This window comes from Heterocephalus glaber, unplaced genomic scaffold (assembly GCF_053883595.1).
Source record: "Heterocephalus glaber isolate CG9 unplaced genomic scaffold, H.glaber_assembly_v1.0 deba00001547, whole genome shotgun sequence".
NCBI classification, from domain to species: Eukaryota; Metazoa; Chordata; class Mammalia; order Rodentia; family Bathyergidae; genus Heterocephalus; species Heterocephalus glaber.
In genome coordinates this window covers 4,533,806-4,558,250 of record NW_028258340.1, presented here as the reverse complement: position 1 = coordinate 4,558,250, position 24,445 = coordinate 4,533,806, and the positions used below count along the sequence as shown (strand labels likewise).

Sequence of the window (24,445 nt, the reverse complement as noted above, 5' to 3'; positions counted from 1 at the left end):
AACTACTTCACATTATCATCATATCTAATCTACCTAACAACTTTATGAAAAACGCAACGATGCTACTTTGCTTTCAAAGACAAGGAAACTGAAGCTCAGGAAAGATAACTGACTAGAGTCTCTCAGCTATGAAGTGTGGACTACAGATTCCAAGGTAGGCCCACTTGCCGGTCTCCGGAAATCTAACTGCCTGTTTACTGAATTTCCGCCTGGAGTCCAGTGTTTTCATACAGCTACTGCTTCGTGGTCTTACAATGACCTGACTCCCTTGCTACAAATGGAGAGGTGAGGTGGCAGCCATGGAGAGTGCTGCCCAGGGCTTCTCTCAAGAGAGACCCTGTAGGGAAAAGCATTGTTAATTAGCAACGTTCTGGGAGTGTGCCTTACACATCCATGCAGTGTTCACACATAGGCCAAACACTCCCCAGTCTATCCCACCTGATGAAGGAGCACAACAAATGGACTAGAGCTGGGCCACACTTGAGTGACTTGGGACCACTTGGATGGGCCAGCTTAACTCTTGGCTCCCCATTCACCTGGCCAAAACTTTCTCAGAGCTACACTGTATGGCTAAAGTCCTTCACACCCAGCCTTCCTTCCTCTTTCTTTTCACAAGGGTTAGCCTTGCACCCTGGTCTGAAGGTTCTGCACACATGATGCCTCCTCCTGCTCCCTCTCCCCTTATTCCTCAGAGGCATTCTGTCAACACACCTCTTGCACATCTAATTCTATCTTGGGATCTGCTACTCAAAAGACCCAAACTGATGTGAATGATGTGATATTCAAGCTAGCAACTTAACCCTGAGCATTTCATGGATAAAGGATGAGTCAAAATTGGTACTGTATATACATATATAAATGTTACAGATATTATTACAGGTGAACTTTTAAAATAAAATCTTTCTAGATAAGACTTTTCCATGTTAAGCAGTGATTCTCAAATAGACATGGTTGCACACTGAATAAGTCCACATTTAAAAGCAAGACTTTACCAATATGTCCTTTTTACTGAATAGCATTGCCATAATAGTACTTTTAGAAACACTACCCATCTTCCAGCTTACTTCAAGTAAAAAGAAAACCTCTTTGAGCTCACAGTGGCAAATTTTAACTTAAATTCTTATTTAGGCTTCAGGTGGCCACTGTCACAGGAAGTTGCAACCCCAGCAACTATGGAGTTCCCTTGGGATTTCTGTTTGTTCCAGTCTTGGCCTTCTCTGTTGGCCTGCACCAATTAACTAGGATGGCACAGTGTGTGGCACCGGATTTTCTTCCTTTCCTATAGCTGCTGGATTTCTTTCTGAAAACATTGTTAGTGTCAGCAGAAAACCCAGGAAACTTGATTCAACCCTGGGCTTGCCTCCTGCCTGTGCCTGGAATCTGTGATGCTGGGCAGTGGAGAGCCAAGCGTGTAAACAGAGGAGACAAGAACCTGGCCTCTGCAATGGGACCTGTGGCCAAGTCGCACGGATCCATTATTCATGCCCACATGTGTGAATGCACAATGTAAAACCAGTGGCAAGATGAAGAAGAAAAGGCCCTAGCAAAAGAAAAACACACACTGCCAAGGGCTGAGTGGCAAGTCAAGAATTATACAAAGTAAATTCACCCTGTCTACATTCTTCTCCATGTAGTTTAAGGTGTACTCATCAGCATTGAGCAACACAAATAGGTTGCCATTCACGTTCACTTTGGCTCCAACATACAGGTCCTGGACCTTGATATATTCTGAGAGCTCACTTTTAAAGACTTCTTGCCCAAACTTCTTCACACGACTTCTTTTCAGGAACAGCCCACCAGTGTAACCTGTAGAAAACCAGAAAAGCTTATGGGTGTCCTTTCTTCTTAAAAGAACCATGACTTCTCTTTGGAGGTAGTTCATCCTCAGACACAGACTGTACAACTTATCTGTGAAGTCTCATTGACTTCAGGGAAGAAGCAAGCAATGGGTAAAGAAAAAAGACCTTCTAGGTGAATGTGTTAAATAAACAAGTGCTATGATAGTCCAGCTTTTTCCTTCTTCTTTTCTTTCTCTCTTCCTAGACCAATAAACACATACAAGGATCTGCAGTCTTGCCCTACAGCATACTGGGGGCATGGCACATCTGGAGGTTGACTAACCTTAAAGCCTGTTTGAATAGTATCAGTTAAAAAATTCCTCAGTTGTGCTTATTTCCACCTATTTGTCTCACAAGTAAACTGACATGCAGATTAAAGGTTAAAAAGGCCCACTTCTGTAAAGGAGATTACTTAAGTGTTTGAATATAAATGTGGAGGATGCTTAACTCATTTTTCCTAAAAGTGTCTTTGTTTCTTTGCTTTGCCACCTATGTCTTACTTTCCAGAATTCTCACCATTTCATCTGTTCTCTTCCAGCCATTATGTGTTTAGGGATTTCTTGGAACACAGCAAGCAGAGGAGCCTCCAGTACCTATGAATATAGTCTGAGACCAGATGAGCTTTGCAATCAGCTTCATTGCACTCCTGCTACCATATTTGGACACCACAGGTGTTGGAAATACACAGGCTTTGGAGCCAAATAGAGCTATATTCCATCCTGGCTCTGTCACTGCCTACTAGATGATCTCTCGGGGCTTTCTAACTTCTCTGACCTTCTATGAATTCTTATTGGTAAAATGGGAATAAAATTTGCATGTGTATGGGGGGGTGCCTCTCAGATCATCACCTGTGAAGAACATAACTGATGGCAGGCTCCACCTGCCATGTGCTAACATCTATCCTCAGTTGTGTGCAAGGCCATGCTTCTCAAAGGCTGATGCCAACAAATGACTGCACAAAGTTCCTTCCTGCAAAGATAAGGGCTCCTCCACCAAGCAACTTTGGCTCAGCCTCACAGAAACTTCCTTAAAATTCCACTGCAGTCTAAGACCTCCTCTTTCTTCCTTCCCTCTATCTGACATCTAAGTCGGAACTGCACTGCAGTCTGATGGCTCTCCAGTCTCCTTTGGCCTCAACATTTTCTCTCACTAGCATTTCCTCTAATAAATCTCTTGCACATATAATCTCACCTCAGCATTTGCTTCTTAGAGGACCTAGTAGTGGAGAACAAAATTTAATCTTGAAAAGTAAGGATAATAGTAGGTACTCAGTGATGGCTGCCATTATTAAAAGTTTATAATCAATCACCACCATTTCCCTTTCTGTCTTAACACATGCTGCAATTTGCTTCTCATTTTCCCCATTCTAGCTGTACAGAGTTGATGTTTTGCATGGCATATTCATCCCTATTCAATTTTCCTATTTTAAGATTTTCTACTATTCAAATTACTGTGGGTCTGACTGACTTATACAAATTATTCATTACTCATGGGTGTGCTAAGTAGCTCATACCACCCCTCAGAAACCGACTGTTACGTTTTCAGGGATTTTGCAAGCCAAGTGTTAAACTGCCATTCTTTTTTCTGGTACCAGGGATCGAACTGAGTAAACTGGCCTTCTTGAAATTGGTCATGATTGAAGTATCCACACCATGAAAACCGACAAACAGTATCAAACAAAGCTTTTACATTTTGTTCAAAGAGCTGGTTGTATTCTTCTCAAATGTATGTCTTCAGCTCAGATAAAAGTTTTAAACATGTTCAAGATAAAGAATAGAGCCCTCTACAGTGGTACCTCAGTTCATGAACTTAATTCTTCCCACCCTTCTGGTCGCAAACCACATGCGGTGAGTACCCAATCAAATTTCCCCATGAGGTCAACATTGAACATAACCATTGATTTTGATTTGGTTCTTGTCCAATTCATTTTGCAACCAGAATCATGAATCATGGGAAGAATAAAGTTCGTGAACGGAGGTACCACTGTAGTTCCTTATTTAGTAAGTCAGTGGCTCTCCACAGCAATGGCTGTGGAGTGCATCCCATCAGCCTAGGGGCTGCAACTTTGGCAATAGTCTCAACAGACAGAAAAGCCGGAAAAAGACAGATGCTGAATTAAATTTGTATATTTGGGATCCTTGCCTTACACTTAAATGACAATTCTATAAGCAAGACTACCAAGAACACAAACTTTCTTTAGGCTTGCTAGCTGTGAGTAGGACTGGTGGCAGCCAGATTACCATGCTGAAGCCCTTAAGTTCCACAGAAAAACCTCAGAGACTACAGAGGAAGAGGGGATAGTGGCGAAAGGGATGTATCCCAGGGCTGAGACAGCCACAACTGTTCCTTGTTTAACATTTTACATGTTTGGATCCCCATTTTAGACATCTTTGTGAAATCAAGTACAATATACTGGTTAATACACACATATGTGTGCATGCACATACACACACACACACACACACACTCTATCATAGACCAACTAGGCTACAAAATCAGAACACATTGTCTAATTTTCAAAATGAAGATTCAATGTTTGAGGGAAATACTACAAATGATGTCTCTTACCTGAATTCCTCTCTATCGGTTCAAACACCGAAAGTGTGCCATCGTTGAGAAAATATGAAATAATGAACTTCCTGTCTGCATCAGCACATTTGGCTGTGATTAGTCTTGCAAAGAAACGGAGTATATTGCCTATGTTGCCATAGCTAAGTAGAAAAGAAATAAGGGATAAAACATCATACAAGTAATCTTCCATACATCTTATATGATGAAAATGTCTCCAAAAGGTGTATGCTATGTATTTAATATAGGAGGTTAAGCTTTCCAAAGTGAAAGGATCCAACCATCTTCTTATTAAGATTCTAAATCTAAATACAGACAGATTTTCTCAGTATATTAAAATATCTCTTATTCTTTACATGTCCTGAATAGTACACTGGGGAAATGGATCCAGTGCAAATGTCAAACACACTGCTCAAACCATCCACCACATTAGTTGGTTGTTCTCTAAACATACGGCTGGTCAAAAATCACAATGATCACGTCAGATAGAAGCATAAGTGCCCAGCTCTGCGTCCTGAGCCAATCTAGTGTGCACTCTACCTGTGTCTATGGCCACCACCCTCTCTCAGCACACACTGTCTCATGCCCCTGGCTTTTCTGCCTGGATTCCAACATCCACCCTTCCCTCAATCTCTTCTTTACCTCCTCAGCATCACTCCCCGTTCCCATCCAGGGATAAATAGTATAGACACACCCCTTTTTATAGCACTTATCACCTGTATTTTTAAGTAGCCATTTTAGGGTTTTCCATAGAGAAGCACTATATCTTATTAATTACTATCTAATAAAACACTTTTTAACACTGTAAGTACCATCCATACTCAATAAATTTTTGTAGAAAGTTATGCGCATACACATTGGAAGTTCTGCTTAAAACTTTATGCATGAACAGAATAGTAGGCTGATAGGATGAAACTGTAGAATTACAAGTTCCCAAAGTTGATTCCTTGGTCACTGAAGAAATTAATTTATGCTCTCTTCAGCAGATCCATGTCTGCAGATACCAGCTAGTGAAATATGGACCTCATAACAAATAGTAAACCCATGGTGAGATCGTTGATAATCAAAATCATTACTCAAAGGAGGAACACAATAAAATCAACCATGTCCTTCATCACTTCCTGTCACAACACTAAGCAGAGTGGTCCTCACTTGCAGTTCTCCTATGCTGACGTTCATTCTTTGTGTTCACAGTGACTAAAAAAACACAAAGTATTTTTGATTTGCAAGGCAGAAAGTGCGTTTCTCCACCCTTTGCTTGGATTGTGGGAGAAGCTGGGCTGAGAAAGCATAGGGCCAAGATTCCCAGCTTGAGGCGTCATGTGAGACAGAGCTCAGCAGTTTGTAAGGCTAGCCCCAAGGCAGCTGAGCAAAGCAGCCAGAGCACCATAGTTCTGTTTTCTTAGTGCCTAGTTCCCAGGACCTGTGGCCAGCTATACTTTCTCAACCATCTTCTCTGGTACATAATTGAACTAGTAACTAACAGAGAGACTCGGCAGCCCCTTTCATGAAAGACCCGTAACTTTGCAATAACTGAATGAGGTCTGATCCAGGGCAAACGAATACTACTATAAATTTAACTTCTTAGCACTTACATAAATTTTTAAGTGTATGTGTTAAGGGTGAACTTTTCAACATACCATTTTTCACATAATTCTTGTGTTCTGGAGAACTCATCAACCTGGAACATAATCTACTCAGTAAAATCTTTAGACTACCAGTTCACAAAGTCTATTGTGTATAAAAAAAAAAAAATCACCTGGGGCCTGGGATTTAGCTCAGTGGCGCCGCACCTGCCTGGCAAGTGCAAGGTCCTGAGTTCGATCCCTGGTACAAAAAAAAAAAAAAATCACCTGGCGAGCTTGTTAAATATGTGGAATTTCGAGTTCCACCCTGAGTTATTGACTTACTAGTTAGCTTGCATCTCCAGAAACCTACATTATTAATAAGCACCCCAGGAGATACTGATGACGTGGTCCCCAGAGCACAATGCAAGAAACACTGCAAGTATCTTCAGTTATTTCCTTGACTATGTAAGCTAGTTATAAAACTTCTCTAAATATTGTATCACTATAGTCTACCCTCCTAGCTGATCACCTACTCATACCTCACGCACCAAGCACAACAATGCACCCAACTGAACATTATATAGACTTTTCTCTTGGTTGGCTGTTTCAGAAATGTGTTTATTCCCATTGTCCCAAAACAAATTATTATAAGCTTTGAGATCCAGAAGCCATGTCTTAACTTGTCTACTTATACTTCAGAGTTATCTATAATCACTGTCTCAAATTCTTCTCCCATGTTCTCTTAAATCCACTTCCATTAGGGTTGTTCTACCTAAACTGCTCTTGTAGAGGTCAACAATGATCTTCACAATGCTAATTCCAATGTTTAATTTCTCTGTCCACATCTAATTTAACTAATCAACAGCAACTGGCACAAATAACCACTTCCTTTTGCTGGGATGCTATTGATTCACTTGGCTTCTGGGACTGTATATTCTCTTGGGTTTGCTCCTTCCTAGAACCTTCTTGTTTGGTCTTTTCTTAGTCTCCTTTGGTGGTTCCTCCTCTCTTCCTCAATCCAATATATAGTCATGCTCTTCTCTAAGTATTTTCACTCCACTGATGGCCTCTAATTCTAAAGGCTTTAGTACAGTTTGGCATCATGACTTGAAATACTATGTGATGATAACTCAGATCTCTCCTGAAGCCCACACTAACCAACATCTAGATATCTAACAGACATCTCAAAATTAACTTGTTCTAAAACAGAATTTCTCCTGTCCATAAACCTTAGTAGTCTTGCTGGATTCAATGGCTGCCAACTCCACTCTTGCAGGGGCTCAGGCCCAAATTTTGATGGACATCCTTAAATGCCTCACTTCTTTCACACTTCATATTCCATCTGTCAAGAAATCCTATTTGGTTCTACACTCAAATTATATCCAGAATCCATTATTTAATTCCATCACTTCCACTACACTCACCCTAACCAGAGCTGTTATAACTCATCTCCTGAACTAATGCAGTAGCCTCCTAACTGGTCTGAATTCCACCAATACCCATCAGCAGTCTACTCTGCAAACTGCATTGGAGGGATCCCCTCCCCCCAACGGAGATCGCACTCAGGACCTCGCGCTTGCGAGGCAGGCATGGCACCACTGAGCTACATTACTGGCCCCTGAAAGGATCCTTTTTATTTCCCCTCCGGTACTGGGGATTGAACCCAGAACCTCTGTACTGAACTACACACTCAGCCTTTTCCTTTCTTTCTTTCATGAGACAGAGTCTCACTAAATTGCTTAGGTTGTGCTCAAACTTGCAGTGCTTTTGCCTCAGCCTCCCAAATACACAACCATGCCCATGTGGATTCTTTTTTTTTTTTTGGTACCAGGGATCGAACTCAGGTCCTTGCGCTTGTGATGCAGGTTGTGGAACCACTGAGCTAAATCCCTGTCCCTACCATGTGGATTCTTTTAAAATGCAACACAAATCAAGTCACATCACTGCTCAAATCTCCCAGTGGTCCCTCGATATTATTCAAAGTCAGGGCCAGGGCTTTAGCTCAGTCGTTCTGGCACCTGCCTCATAAGCACAAGGTCCCGAGTTCGATCTCTGGTACAAAACAAACAAACAAACAAAAAAACAAAGTCAAAGAGTCCCTGTAATGGTTTGCAAGGCCTTCTGTGATCACATCTTGTTCCTTCTCTTACCTCTTCTCTGTGTACTCAGCCCTTTGCTCATCTACTCTATGTTGGCCTCCTGAATGGTTCTTGCACATCTCAAGGATACTTCCTGCTAAGGGCCTTTATACTTACTATTACTTCTGCTGGAAACATGTTTCCTTTCCTCAGTGAGATCCATCAAAACACATACTATCAACTGCAACCAAGCTGGGTGTAGTGGTACATGCTTGTAATCTCAGCACTCTGGGAGGCTCAGGCAAGAGGATCGCTGAGTTAAAGCCCAGCCTGGGTAATGTGGCAATTTAGCAAGACCCTGTCTAAAAATTAGAAAAAAATTTTTTAAAAAACTGGGGAGATAACTCCGTAGGAGGCCCTGAGTTCATTCCCCAGTACTGTCAATGAATGAATGAACAAAACTGTGATGAAAGGTTATTTGTCAGCCCTGTACTCCTAGTTCCCTTTCATCTTTTTTGTAATAACTTAATATCTTCTTTTTTTTCCATAGTACTTAACACCTATATACTACCTAAGGTCCTTATATATTATCTTTATCCTAATTATTTTTTTTTGGTACGGGGGATCGAACTCGGGTCTTTCCGCTTGTGAGGCAGGCGGCAGAACCACTGAGCTAAATCCCCAGCCCTATTATCTTTATACTATTGTGTACCTCCCACAGCCAGAATGAAAGCACGGTTTCCTGTATGTTTTGTTCACCAATATATCAAAAGCACCTAAGTCAGGGCCGGGGATTTAGCTCAGTGGTTCCACCACCTGCCTCACAAGCAGAAGGACCCGAGTTCGATCTCCAGTACCAAAAAAAAAAAAAAAAAAAAGCCCCTAAGTCAGAGCTCAGGAAATATTTGTTGACTTAAAAAAAAGCATGGCTCAAGCAGAGCTACGTATCTATTTAAAAACTCAAAAAATACCTACACCTATAGTGTCTTGTGGCTGAAATGAACATGAAGACTTATTTGAATTGATGGGGAAATTTTTTTTTTAGAGAGGAGAGGATGGCTGATGGGAACAACAAATAACTGGAACAAGTATGAGACTAAAATTATAAACCCTGAATTTTTGGATGTTTGATTGTCACAAATAGCACAAGTATGGGATAATAGCCTTCCTAATGGAAGTCATCTGAACCTTCTATCCATTATTACAAACTGGGCCAGTGAGTACTTATTCTATTTACTGTGCTCATTTATTCATCTGCTCCTTTTCTCATTGGATGAAACATTTATTGGCTCCCAGGTACTTAGCCAGCAACGTTCTCTTGAGGAAATAATAAAGCCAGTCCCCAACCTGAAGAACACCGGGGTCTGAGGGAGCCCACAAATTATATAAACAAGTAATCCTGACACCACGGAGCACAAAAAGGTGAATTCCGGAAGTCGGACTTTCCTGGATTCAAAGCCAAGTTCAACTACAAATTACTTGTGTGAGCGCAGGGAAGTTGCAGAGCCTCTCTGAGCCTCAGTTTCCTTATGTGAAGAACAGGTGTAATAATATTATCTACTTTGCAAGGCTGTTTTGAGGATTAAACAAGATAAAGTATTATAAAGTAGTTCAGGCACAGTAACCACTAATTATGATGGTAATATTATTAATGGAGGTATAATCAACAGAGCATTGTAGGCACACAAAGTAAAACTAACTCAGCACAATGCAGTGAAAAGGGTATTATTCTGGTTCTCCCAAGTAAGATTAGACAATCTGCCTAGCAAGCTACTACAGTGAATTTTACCCACAAAATAAAGAGCTTCATGACCATCAAACCTCATGTGCTTTAATTTGAAATGATTTCTTCCAATGACTCATAGTAGACAGCATTAACTTTCTAACAATAGCACTCACTAAGTTTGTTTTAATAGAAACAAATAAAACCAACATAAGTCATATACAATTTCATGTCCCAGTTCACAGTTTATCTGTGTTAAGAAACTACCCTTTGTATGCTCTGTGAGATCATCTTCCTTAGGTTCTAAGTTTTGAAACCTTGGTTTATTCAAACTCATGTATGAGTCTCCAGCCAAATGTGCAGTTACTATGGAAACAACAAGGTCATTGTTTGGGAGGAGCTTGAGGGAGTATACTCCTAGCACAGACTGAGCAGTGGACAGAAAGAAATGAAATTAAGAGACATTTATGCCTATACCACCATCCTTCAGCCACAGCAGCACAACACGAATGCACAATGCTGTCTGCAGTCAAGGATCTGCGGGCAAGTTTACACGGTGTAGACAGAAAGACTCAGTAAACTACTCACAAAAATCTACTTTATCCTAGGTTCCAGAAGCAACACCGAGGATAGCATTTGATCTTGTTTACTTATAAAAAACTTCCCTCTTCTTTTACAATAAGCACATTCTTCCTGCTCACCTCCTTCAGAAGGCTGCCCTTAAAAACAATAGTTAGTCAGGTCGGGGGTACAGCTCAGTGGCACCACGCCTGCCTCGAACGCACAAGGTCCTGAGATTGATCCCCGTTACAAAAAAACAATAGTTAGTGAAAAGCATCCATCGAAAGTCCAACCCTGGAACCTCCCCATAAACACTGTTGTCAATTAAGGGAGGACAGCGAGTGAGTCTGTGTCCCTCTCATGTGATGAACATCAGAGCCCTGGAAGGCCAGTGAAACACAGTGCTGAGTCACACTCCCAAAGTTTCTGTCTCAACTGGTTGGAGGGAGGCACAATGATTAGCATTTCCAGGGCCAAGGGATTTAGCTCAGTGACATTGTACCTGCCTCACAAGCACAAGGTCTTGAGTTCAATACCAGGTACCAAAAAAAAAACCCGGAAAACAAATAATTAGCATTTCCAAGAAGTACAGGGACCACACTGAGTAGCGCTGAGTTTATACCTAAAATTAAACTCTGAAGTTCTTAAATAGAAAAGGTTGTTTGTTGAACAACAAGAAAAATTATGTCATGGTAAAAGCAGACTTCCCCACATTCTATACAATTCTCAGTAAGAGATTTCAACCTATTTTATAGATACACCAAAACTATTGTTGTCTCTCCTTCAAATGTCAACAAGGGTAGGTGACCCCATTCGATTTGACTGGATGCTGTCTTTTCTACTCCATCTTCTAGTCTTACATCCTTTATCATGTTTCTCTGAAGGATCTCCCAAGCCATTATTTCCCTCACACAAGACTATAATTTTTGCACGCCCTACTGAGGTCCCAAGTTGCACTGAAGATGCCAAATCAGCCTGCGCCCCGGCAACAATCCACTAGACCCCCCCCCCCCGCTCCTCTGTACAGCCACCTGGTTCCACACTACAAAGACGCAGAGGACACCAGACCATCAGTCCACGGTACTGAGTCCCACTGCTTCTGGTCTAGAGGAAGGGGCTTCCTAGCCACTATCCCTCCCGCTGCTCCCAATCCAAAGGAAAGGGCTTTTGGGCCACCTTCTGTCCCACTGCTCCTGGCCTAGAGGAAGGGGCTTCTGGGCCACCATCCGTCCCACTGCTCCCAGCCCAGAGGAAAGGGCTTTTGGGCCACCTACTGTCCCGCCGCTAAAGGCCCAGAGGAAGGGGCTTCTGAGCCGCAATCCCAATGCTCCTGGACCAGAGGAAGGGGCTTCCCGGCCACCATCCCTCCCACTGGTCCCAGCCCACAGGAAAGGGCTTTTGGGTCACCAACCCTACCGCTGCCGCTGGCCCCTGTCCCACCTCTCCCAGCTCAGAGGAGGTAATCCGTGCAGGCGCCAACAGCCCCCCCCCCAAGTCAAAATGAGAAAACACGTAAGTAAGTCTCAAAACCAGACTCCCAGATCACCTACAGCAACCCCAAAGGGAAATGAGATGGAACACTCTGATACTCAACCACCTGGACCCACTGAACTGGCAACAAAAGGAGATCTGGAAACAATGAAATCAGAAATAATTTCTCAGATAACAGGAGAAATTGTGCCCCTAGTGCAAGACATGAATAATAAATCTAGAGAGGAGCTCAGGAACATGATGGAATCTCAACATAAGAAACAAATGGAATCCATAAAACAGATGCAAATAGATTTCCAGGACATGAAAAACTCCACTGAAAGTCTACACAGCAGAATGAGCCAACGTGAGGACAGAATTTCAGATATAGAAGATAAGATTGCAATTAGAGACCAGAAAAAGAAAAATTGCTTCAAAATTATAAAGGAACATGAGAAATCAATCCAGCACCTGCTAGATGATGCAAAGAAGAATAACATAAGACTGACTGGAGTCAATGAAGAAACAGGAGAGAGTGCAGATGACATAAAAGATCTCTTCACAGAAATAATGGCAGAAAACTTCCCAAGCAGGGGAAAAGAGCTTGACATACACATAAGTGAGGCATATAGGACTCCAAATAGCCTTGATCAAAAAAAGTCTACACATAGGAATATAATTGTTAAGATTCCAGAAACTCAACAGAAGAACAAAGTTCTACAAGCAGTCAGAGAAAAGAAACAAGTCACATACAAAGGAAAGCCCATCAGAATCACAGCACACTTCTCAACACAAACCATCAAGGCAAGAAGAGCTTGGAGTGACATATTCCAAGCCCTAAAAGAAAACAGCCTCCAACCCAGATTGATGGACCCTGCAAAACTATCTTTCAAAATGGATGGAGAAATAAGATACTTTCATGACAAAGAGCACCTTAGGAACTTTGTGAATACCAAACCAGCACTCCAAAGAATTTTACACAATATCCTAGGAACAGACATTGAGGATCACAACCCCAGGAAGCAAAGCAGAATGAACCCATCTGGCAGGACAACAAATTAAATGTAAAGGGGGAGAACCCAACAAAAAGAAAAAGTCATGGCAATGACAAGTCAATACGTTTCAGTTAGAACCATCAATATTAATGGTCTCAATTCAACAATCAAAAGAAATAGACTGGCAGAATGGGTCAAGAAGCAAAATTCAACAATATGCTGCATACAAGAAACACACTTAATTCAAAAGGAAACTCATAGACTGAAAGTTAAAGGGTGGAAAACAATACTCCATGAGACAGGAACCCGAAAAAAAGCAGGAGTAGCTATCCTCTTTGCAGATCAAGTAGATTTCAAACCAACACTGATTAAGAGAGACGAAGAAGGACACTACATCCTTGGAAAGGGAACAATCCAACAGGAAGAGATAACAATCATAAATATCTATGCACCAAACACTAGTGTGCCCAACTATATAAAACAAATATTAACAGACATGAAAAGTCATATATGCACTAATACAATTGTAGTGGGGGACCTCAACACTCCATTGTCACAAATACATCAACTAGACAAAATATAAGTAATGAAAGACTAGAACTCAATCGAACTCTTGAACAAATGAACTTAACAGATTTTAGAGTCTTCCACCCCACAAAATCAGAATACACATTCTTCTCAGCTGCACATGGGTCATTCTCCAAAATAGACCACATACTCACACATAGAACATGTTTCAGTAAGTGCAAAGGAACTGAAGTTATCCCCTGTATATTACCAGACCATAGTGCCATGAAATTGGTGATCCATAGCAAAAGAAACTCGAAAAATTTTATAAACACATGGAAATTGAACAACACACTTCTGAATAACCAATGGGTCACAGAGGAAATTAAAGAAGAAATCAGACAGTTCCTTCAATTAAATGACAATGACAATACAACATATCGGAATCTATGGGACACAATGAAAGCAGTCTTACGAGGGAAATTCACAGCAGTGAATACGCATATTAGGAAAACAGAATGAGCCCAATTAAACAACCTGATGCTGCATTTCAAGCTTCTAGAAAAAGATGAACAGGACAACCCCAGAGCTCATACAAGGGAGGAAATTATAAAGATCAGAGGAGAAATCAATGCAATGGAGACTAAGAGAACAATACAAAAAAATCAATGAAGTCAAGAGTTGGTTCTTCGAAAGAATCAACAAAATTGACAAACGCTTAGCCGACCTTGTCAGAAAAAGGAAAGAAAAGGCCCAAATCCATGCAATTAGGAATGAAAAGGGTGAAATCACAACAGACCCAGCAGAAATCCAGAGGGTCATCAATACCTACTTCCAGAACCTATACGCCAATAAGATGGAAAACACAGAAGAAATGGACAAATTCCTAGATACATATGAATTACCAAAGTTGAATGAAGAAGACCTAAAAATTCTGAACAACCCAATATCAGCCAATGAAATTGAAAATGTAACAAAAAACTTATCAACTAAGAAAAGCCCAGGCCCTGATGGCTTCACTGCTGAATTCTAGAAGACATTTAGAGAGGAACTGCTGCCACTACTGTTTAAACTCTTCAATGAAATTGAAAGGGAAGCAATACTCCCAAATTCATTCCTGGAAGCAAGCATCACCTTGACCCCAAAAGCAGAGAAAGACCCAACCGAAAAGAGAACTATAGGTCAATCTCACTAATGAACATAGATGAAAAAATCCTTAATAAGATAATGGCAAACAGAATGCAGAAGATCATCAAGAAGATCATACACCCTGATCAAGTGGGATTCATCCCAGGGATGCAGGGATGGTTCAATATACGAAAATCAATCAATGTAATACACTATATCAATAGAGCCAAGGACAAAAACCACATGATTATCTCCATAGACGCAGAAAAAGCATTTGACAAAATCCAACATGCATTTATGATAAAAACCCTACAAAAAAATGGAATAGGTGGTCTGTACCTCAAACTGATAGAAGCCATCTATGAAAAACCAACAGCCAATATCATACTAAATGGTCAAAAACTAAAATCCTTCATACTAAAATCGGGAACAAGACAAGGATGTCCACTATCACCACTCCTGTTCAATATAATTTGGGAAACATTAGCCACAGCAATTAGACAAGAGAAAGAAATAAAAGGAATAAAGATAGGAAATGAAGAAGTCAAATTGTCATTATTTCCAGATGACATGATACACTATATAGAAGACCCCAAGAATTCCACCAAAAGTGTTCTAGACTTAATAACCAAATTCACTCAAGTAGCTGGTTACAAGGTTAACACACAAAAATCAATAGCTTTCCTCTACACGAATGACAGACTCACTGAGAGAGAAACAGGGCAAACAATTCCTTTCACAATAGCATCCAAAAAACTGAAATACCTAGGAATCAACCTAACGAAACAAATCAAAGACCTCTTCTCTGAAAACTATGGCACTCTGAAAAGAGAGATTGAAGAGGATATCAGAAAATGGACAGACATCCCCTGCTCCTGGGTAGGAAGGATTAATATAGTGAAAATGGCCATACTTCCAAAACTGCTATATAGATTTAATGCAATTCCAATTGAGATCCCAGCAGCATACTTCATAGACCTCGAGAAAACAATCCAAAAATTCATTTGGAACAAGAAGAGACCCAGAATAACAAAAGCAATTCTAGATAACAGAGACATGGCAGGGGGTATCACAATCCCCAACCTACAACTCTACTACAAAGCTACTGTGATAAAAACAGCATGGTACTGGCAAAGAAACAGACCTGAGGACCAGTGGAACAGATTAGAAGATGCAGAAACAACGCCAGACACACTCAGCCATCTCATCTTCGATAAAGGAGCCAAACACCCTCACTGGAGGAAAGATAGCCTCTTTAATAAATGGTGCTGGAAAAATTGGGCTTCAATTTGCCAAAGATTAAAACTAGATCTATATCTCTCACCATGCACTAAACTAAAATCAAAATGGATTAAAGATCTAAATATTAAAATAGAAACTCTGAACCAGTTGGAACAGAGGTTAGGTAGAACCCTTGAAGACATCGGTGTAGGAAAAGATTTTATGAACAAAACCTCAGTTGCCCATGAACTAGCACAAACAATCAACAAGTGGGATCTCTTCTTATTAAAAGGCTTCTGCACAGCAAGAGAAACCACCAGCAGTGCGAAGAGACAACCCACAATGTGGGAAAAAATCTTCACCTGTTCTTCCTCAGACAAAGGTCTACTATCTCGAATCTATAAAGAACTTAAAAAGATCAGACCTCCCAAATTTAAAGACTCAATCCGAAAATGAGCATCTGAAATGAACAGACATTTCTCAGACAAAGAAGTAGAAATAGCAAATAAATACATGAAAAAATGTTCAACATCACTGGTCATTCGAGAGATGCAAATGAAAACAACGCTGAGATTCCACTTCACTCCAGAAAGAATGGCTGCTATCATGAAATCAACCAATACTAAATGCTGGCGGGGCTGTGGGGAAAGAGGAACCCTGCTCCACTGCTGGTTGGGAGTGTAGACTGGTGCCACCACTGTGGAAATCAGTATGGAGATGCTTCAAAGAACTAGGACTGGAAGTCCCATTTGACCCTGCTATTCCACTGCTGGGGATCTTCCCCAAAGAATTAAAAGAATCATACCACAGTGATATATGTGCACCCATGTTCATAGCGGCACAGTTTGTAATAGCTAAAACTTGGAAACAGCCCAAATGCCCATCAACTGGAGACTGGATAAAGAAAATGTGGTTTTTTTATAAAATGGAGTGCTACTCAGCCATAAAAAATGAGAAATTAGAGACATTTATAGCTAAGTGGATGCACATTGAGGCTATACTCTTAAGTGAAATAAATAGGACACACATGGATAAATACCGAATAGTTCCTCTGGTGTGAGAAACTGAAAGTGTAAATATGGACTAAATGCATAATAGGTAATGTGAAATAGGAAGAAAAGGGGCAAAGGGGAAGGAAGTGGGAGGCCTAGGGGAGAGGACAGAAGGGAATGGGATTAATATGAGAAAATGGAAAAATAGGAACAAAATCTTTGTAAATAGGGAGGAATGGAGGGGTTGACCACAGGGCTGGGCAAGGGCGAACAATAAGAACCAAGAGAGACTATGTAAAGGTTCAAATTTCCAATGATGAATGTCATTATATTGTATACCTAAAATGTACCAATGATTAGAATGAATAATCGATAATGTAAAATAGGAAGAAAAGGTCCAAAGGGGTAGAGGGTAGTGGGAGGGGCAGGAGAAAGGAAAGAAGGGAAAGGAAAAATGACGGGAAATGGAAAAAATGGAAATAAAGTCTTTGTAAATAGGGAAGGGTGGAGGGCGTGAAGGGAGGGCTAGGAATGGGGAAAAAAGAAGAACCAAGATGCATTATGTAAAGGTACAATTCCCAATGAGAAATGTAATTGTGTTGTATACCTACAATGTACCAATAAAAGAATTTAATTTTTAAAAAAAAAGAAAAAGAAAAAGACTATAGTTTTTAGTCTACATCACATTCAATCATCTGTAATATTTCCCCACCAGTTTCTCCCTGACTTCTTTCTCCAACGCCTGCTCTCCCTGTAGAAGCTGAAAGTAGCCTTGGCTAGAGATCACTTTCTAAATGTGTGACTCAAGAGGCACATTCTGCCTCATGTATATTAAGGTTATGTTTAAAAATCCATTTTTGACATTATATTGAACCATATGAGCAATCTATTGTTACTGAACTCAACCAAATCTCTGAAATCAAAACAACATCAATTGCCAAAATAACATTTTGAAAACCACTTACAGATCATTGAAAACTCTGTATCAGGGGTTGGCAAACCACAGTCATTGGGCCAGATACAGCCAGCCCCCTGTGTATGTATGGCCTGTGAGGTAAGAGTGGTTTTTAACCTTTTTAAATGGTTGAAATAAAATCAAAAGAATAATATTTTGGGATAGCTAAAATTCACATCAAATTCAAATGTCAGTGTGCATAAAACATTCTATCAAAACACAAGTCACACATGTAAACACTCTGTCTATGACTGCTTTCACACTACAACAGCACATCTGAGTGGTTGTGACAGAGATGGCATGACCCACAAAGCCAAGAATATTTATTATCTGACCTTTAAAGTTTGCTGACTCCTCATCCACATCCTTTTCTAGGAACTATGTTCAGGAGACAGAAAGACAAATAGATATGAAAGGCAACACACAATGTCAACAATGTGACTTTGACGCCCTCCAAAAGACACATTTAAATAAGTACTCAAGTAAGAACATGGCGATAACTACCTGTTAATCAACTTCACTAAAAAGCTACAACAATGTGCGCTTGGACTTGAAATAAGATGAGCTGTGTGACACCTGTTTCACCATGAGGACTATGTCATAAACCCCAAACACATTTGGGAAAGGTAGAACCAAAATCATGGTTCCCACAAGTACCTGTCTTCTTTTGAGAACTTCTGGTAAGGCACAGGCTTGAGGGACAGACAGGAACGGAGAGAATCCTCCTCAGACCCAAAGCCCGTGTAAGGTGGAAATTTCCTTTCTATTTTTGGAGGAGGACGAGGCTTGTATGAAATGGAGGTAAAGTTCTCTATAACAAAACAAAGGCAAACAAAACATCAATATTTTCTTTCACCCTGATTATGGCTGTTTTGAAAGGTCTGTTATGATTTCAAGATGAACATGGAGATCTTTGTAGACTATTTTAAACTCTTTCAAACAAAACACAGCAAAATCCTATGAGAAAGTAGGTTTCAAAACCACAAAACTCAATAATGGTCGTGGCTGCAAAAGAAAAAAAATCTGTTATCAAATAAGTGACCATTTATCTTTTGTCATCACATCCCCATTTCTGAATATTTTTGTTGCTCCCCTGATTTTTCCAATGATATGAAAATTCAAACTTCAAACTTTATGCCACCTATTCCATATTTTAACCTGTAATTTAGCCCACTCCTAGCTTCACTCAACACTCACTAATAAAATTCTTTTCCAAACAGGAATAACTCCTGACTATTTTACATTTCCCCTTCCTCATCCACCAGCTCCTGCTGGACCCACTTTTGCAGCTCCTTCCTTTGCCTCCAAATCAACTAGGACAGGATACTTCACTATCTATTTCAAAAACAAACAAAAAGAAATTTTTCTGCTTCTCACCAACTACCACTCCAGGTCACTCCTGTTACACCCATGGAAAGACTGCAAATGGATTCAAATGTAATGAAGCAAAGCAAACTAACAAACAAATAAACAAAAAATGAAAACTTGGGCCAGGGATTTAGCTCAGTGGTTCCGTCACCTGCCTCGCAAGTGCAAGGTCCAGAGTTCAATCCCCAGTACAAAGAAAAAAAAAACTTGTAAAATACCCAATTGTCTACTTTTTTGAGGGGAATGCTCATTTGTAAATACTACTGATTTTACTTATTTACCGTGTGTGAGGTAGGAGAGGTGGAGAGAGACCTAGAACATAACTGCCATAGCCTAGAAGCTCTTGCGTACTCATATGCAAGGCTCTGCAATCCGAGAAGTAACTGTTTGCTTTCCAGAAAAACCAACATATAGAACTGACCTACCCAAATCACTGTGTTTACCCACCATAAATAGCAAAGAAGCCAGCAGAATCTTCCCTAAAACCAAACCAAACCACATAATCCACTTTTCACTTCTTCCCCAAGCTTGGGTATGTCATAGGTGTTTCAGTTGTGAAAGGAGTCCTGGACAAGCAAAGATTTCCTTTTCCATTTTCAAAGCTCTAACAGAAGAAGAGTACAAATTTGAGCACAAATTTTAGTGCACACATTGATAACAGAAAATGGATATCAATTTGTAATCCAGGACAAGCGAACCCTAAAAAAAGGGAATAAGTAAGGTGGATTTTTTTTTAAAAACTGATTTATCAAAAGGCTGAGTTTGGAGCCATCTCTAACACTGACTGAAAACATTTGCAGCTTTCACCTTTTCTCAGACTTCCTAGCAGGCTTTGTGTGAAATTTCCCCAAACACAATCCCCAAGAGTATTATTCCATCCTAACAGAATGTGCTCACAGCAGACATGTTGACAAAGAGAACACACCATCAAATATTCTGCACTGGCTCAGTGAGAAGCGGTAGCAAATATGCCCGTACAGACTTGTGAGCCTCTCCTCTGCTATTTTTGCGGTGATTAAAGAGAAGACTTCAGAGGAAAGTTCAAATCTTGGGATTAGATAGAACTGCAGCAGACTCTATTGTTGCTTACCATTACACTATCTGGTACCTTCATTTCAGGACAAGAACCATGTCGGAAGAGGGCTCTATGTGATTATTAGAAACTTGGGCATGTTTGCCACAATGGGGGACACATACTCTACATATTAAGCTGAGCAGTCTAAACCAAAAGAGTAAGCATACTGAATTGCAATGTAATTAATATATTCTATACATCCCCCAAACCCACATCATAGGCTTCATAATGAAGTGTTGTTTGCTCAACTACCTAATTTTTGCATTAGATTTAAGTAACAAAAGAACCAATTTAGTTTTCCTCTGCACCCACAGTGCCATCTAGTGTATAAAATCTTAGAACTGTTGCACTCCATCACCCCTGACTTTTGTACACCACATACATCACTGGAAACCTGGCCAAAGATCCAACTTTAAATCACATTGCTCTGGGTAATTCGTATACATATACCACGCCATGGGCCCACATCTGAATGACAAGTTGACTGTCTTTGGCTTTTCATCATCCCAGCACCTGCTGGGATGTACTGTTTTATGTACTCAAAAATATTTGTTGAATAAATGAAATTATACATTTTTGTACAAGGCATCTTCCAAACGTCTTCTGTAACTCGTGCTCTGCTACCTCCTGAGACATACCCATCCTTCAAATGTTCTGATTACTCTAGTTCCAAATAACTTATAAACATACAGGGATTGAACACCTATCGATGACTAGATTCCAACAAATTGCAGAGTTGATATTATTAAAAAAAAAAAAAAAAAAAGGAGTCTTCATGTTCCTTCATGGTAATTTTCTATTCAGCATCTCAATTGGAAGCACTACTGGGAAAAGTCTTCAATTATCTCAAAGTTCATTTCTTATGTTCTAGTAATCCAGAGATGGATCCAGGGTTTGGGAAGCCTATATCTTATTTAATTTGAAAGAAGATTTTTAAAAGAAAGAATGCCAAACTATTAAGACAAAATTAAGCCAAGGCTTTGGGCTAGGGTTCTTGCAAAGGAAGAACTCTAAAGATTGTAATTAATTAGTTTCAAGGTAAATCTGCCTCTGCTAGAACTAATACGTAGTTCAAATAATTTCAGTTAAAAATTTACTGGGGGGTAAAATAGTGAATCACACAATGCTAGACCTCTGAAGTCCTTGGGAATCATCTGATCATCAACCATCTTTAGTATATAGGGAAGGTTGAAGAAGCAAAATTGTTAGGTCCATCAGTGCCATGATGCAACTTAGGGAGATACTGTCTTGAAATAAAAGTATACAAAAAAGAAGGGCTGGGGATGTAGTTCAGTGGTACAGTGCTTGCCTAACATGTGTGGGGCCCTGGGATCAATCTCTAGTACCAACAACAACAGGAAAAGAAAATAATACAAAGTAAGAAAAATAATTACCCAAACTAAGCACTTTCAAATCCCTGACTTTAGTAGAAAAAAACCTGATGAAGCTCTGGAGCCTTTTCCAACCTTCACCCTGCAAATAGATGTTATAGGCCTCCACCTGCCAGTCTATGCTCAATCACAACAGATACTGAGGGAGTAACCTGCTAGGGCCCATCATGATAACCTAATGGAACAGTCATACCAGGCTGTGATGTACAAGAAATCTAAGGAATCAAATTGCCCTTATAATTTTTAAAATGGATGTGGTGATACATATCTAGAATCTCAGCACTCGGGAGGTTGAGACAGGGGAATGGAAGTGAATTTAAGACCCTGTCTCAAAATAACAAAAAAAAATTTTAAATACATAAAGGGTTCTTTTCTTTTCCTTGTATGGAAAGGTAAGGTTTGAGACAAGCTCTTACTATGTAGCTCAAGCTGCCCTCAAATTCACAATCCTCCTGCCTCAGCCTCCCAAGTGCTAGAAAAACAGGCGTGTGCTATCACACCCAGCTGAAAGAATCTCATCTTTCTGAGAGCCAGATTGGGTTCTACACAGGGACTCTAATGTCTTAGAATTCTTTTAAATGCTTTGCTTCTACATGAACAGAAAGGCTAGCCATGCACTTTTCTTGGGACTGTGGGCAACTCTTCTTTGTCTGCCATTTTTTTCTTTCCTCAAAATAACCTGGAATGCCATTAGGATCTAAAGCATCAAGGCTGAATAATGCAATAGCAATCTACCCCGGGGCTACCTGCTACAGAGGTCACTGACTGTATTGCTGGCACTTGTCAGCTCCTTCCTGCCTGCTGCACAGTGACAACACATAAGTATTCTACTGACCACAATGACTGACTGACAAGGGAAAATGTGACTGTCACAGAGACCACAATTACTCATGGGCCTGGTCTGGGCTTCAAGGATACCAAAACAAAATATGTAAAATTTATACTGTCTGACAAAGACCACATTAATTATTTTTAAAATGCAAGCCCCCAACAACACCAAAATAATACCGAATTGTCTTCATTCAAAATGATTTTTAAATGCTTATGTCAACTGTTATGCTATATGACTGAATATTTTTCATCCTTATTGTTTTAGCAACATGTCCTAGAAACAGTGAAGAAAAACAAAGATCATTGATTCAAAAATTTTAAATGCCAGAAATAATTATCATTACTTACATTAAGTATATTAATTTAACCTTATCAAAAAATCAGGAAAAAAGAAACGGGAAAAGCAAATGTAAAGATTACCCGAGAGTATTTCTCACTTCCCTTCACTCCAGCATAGATATAATTTCTAGTCATTACTTATATTAAGTACAATGTTGTAACTCAAGATATATTGTATAATAATAGTGTCTTCTTAAACAGGATATTTCAACATATGTTATGAAAAATATAAAAACTCACTGTGACTATGAAATGCAGCATAATTTTGCCTTTGCATAATTTTCAGTTTAAATGCATAATGCTCATGTTATATTGGCTTTAAAGGCACAGACTAATTTTTTAAAAATATAATACAGTTAATCTATACAATGAACAAAAGAAGTGGAAAGAAAATTAAGCATCAGGACTCAACTTAGATGGACTCCAGGGCATTTCAAGCTGATGCATTTACCTAGGACAGCCAGATTTGGAGCTCACCAGGGGACTCACACTGCCTCAGAAAATTCCCTGTAGAAGTTGCTAAGACACGAACAATATATCAAGTCTCTCCAGTATGACATTCATCTTCTCAAATGCAAATTTCATTTTGTCAAAATCAAGCTGACAAACATCAACCAAATGCTAGACTCCATGTTGAAGCAATTATATGATGTTTGGGAAGATCCTTTACATATCCTTTACATATCCTTTATATATCCTTCAGCAGATCCTTTATATGAAGGTAAAGGTAATGTTTCACCGCATCCTTTATATAAAGGTAATCTTCAGATGCAAATTACACTTTTCAGTGACACATCATCAAATTTTCAATATGTATAGAAGACATATTGGTACGAAATAGACATCTACATCTATTATAGACCATATTTTTCTTCTTGATGACACAAGGGCCACTAGCAGCTTTTCCATAGCAGCCCACTACCGGCACATTACTGGCTGCTTTTTGCCTATATTATCAAAGTAAATATGCTCAATTGTTCACCAAAGAGGACCAATTTTAGAAAATAAGAGGCCACCAATTTGGCCCCTGTAGCGCCCACACACCTTGACTGATCTGGCAGACGCAGTGGAAATAATTCCCTGAATGAACCTACAAATAAAATGGAGAGTCCTTTTTGTTTTAGCCCTTTTGTGTGTTTTCTTACAACATAAAGATTCCCAGGAGGCCACAAATGCTATACAATGAGGACATCGAAACAGTGAAATAGCTTGGGGGGGGGGGGGGGTCCACCCTGGGTGGCACATTTTTTTGATGGAATTATTGGCCAAACGAAAAATGATAATAATGTATGGTTCTTTTGAACTATATTTGATATGAAGCTAAGGTTTCCTATGTGTGTCTGAACACAACAGTGTCTCTAGCTGCATGACTGCTTCCACATGAATTATACTGAGTGTTGCACTGAAGGACCGCCCAGAGCAACATGAACTCTAGCCAAGCCACTGCACCAAAACACAGAAAGTGGGCCTCGTCTCTTTCTAGACACAAAAAACCTTGTCTTTGAAGAAACCGTGCTTGCTTCTGGCCTCTACCTCACCCTCAGGGAAGTGTACCCATATGAACACTCCAAGGTTCAGAGGGAAGTACTATCAATCCTCGGGATCTGTGAGTTCCCTTGCCCAAAGAGAACCAACCAAAGACTGAAATAGTCAGAGGGGAAAATAAAAAAGCTCTCTGTATTGAACATTACAGACTTTTTTGTCATTATTCCCTAAACAATACAGTATAAAATTATTCGCATAGCATTTACATTCTATTAAGGGATCATAAGTAGGCAGGCACAATGGCATGTGCTTATAATCACTGCTACTTGGGGTGGGGGGCAGCTGGGGCAAC

At 40.0% G+C, this 24,445-nt stretch overlaps 1 protein-coding gene across 5 annotated transcripts in view; it reads right to left on the bottom strand.

The window, feature by feature from the left end:
• Positions 1–24,445, bottom strand: part of Efhc2 (EF-hand domain containing 2) — a 261,879-nt gene that overhangs the window by 77,951 nt on the left and 159,483 nt on the right. For all 5 annotated transcript variants that reach the window (XM_087189834.1, XM_087189833.1, XM_087189837.1 and 2 more), the window contains 3 exons: positions 18,262–18,415; positions 4,407–4,549; positions 1,610–1,806 (listed from right to left, as the gene is read on the bottom strand). In XM_087189834.1, the coding sequence (XP_087045960.1) occupies positions 1,610–1,806; positions 4,407–4,549; positions 18,262–18,415 (494 nt within the window). The remainder of the gene's footprint in view (positions 1–1,609; positions 1,807–4,406; positions 4,550–18,261; positions 18,416–24,445) is intronic.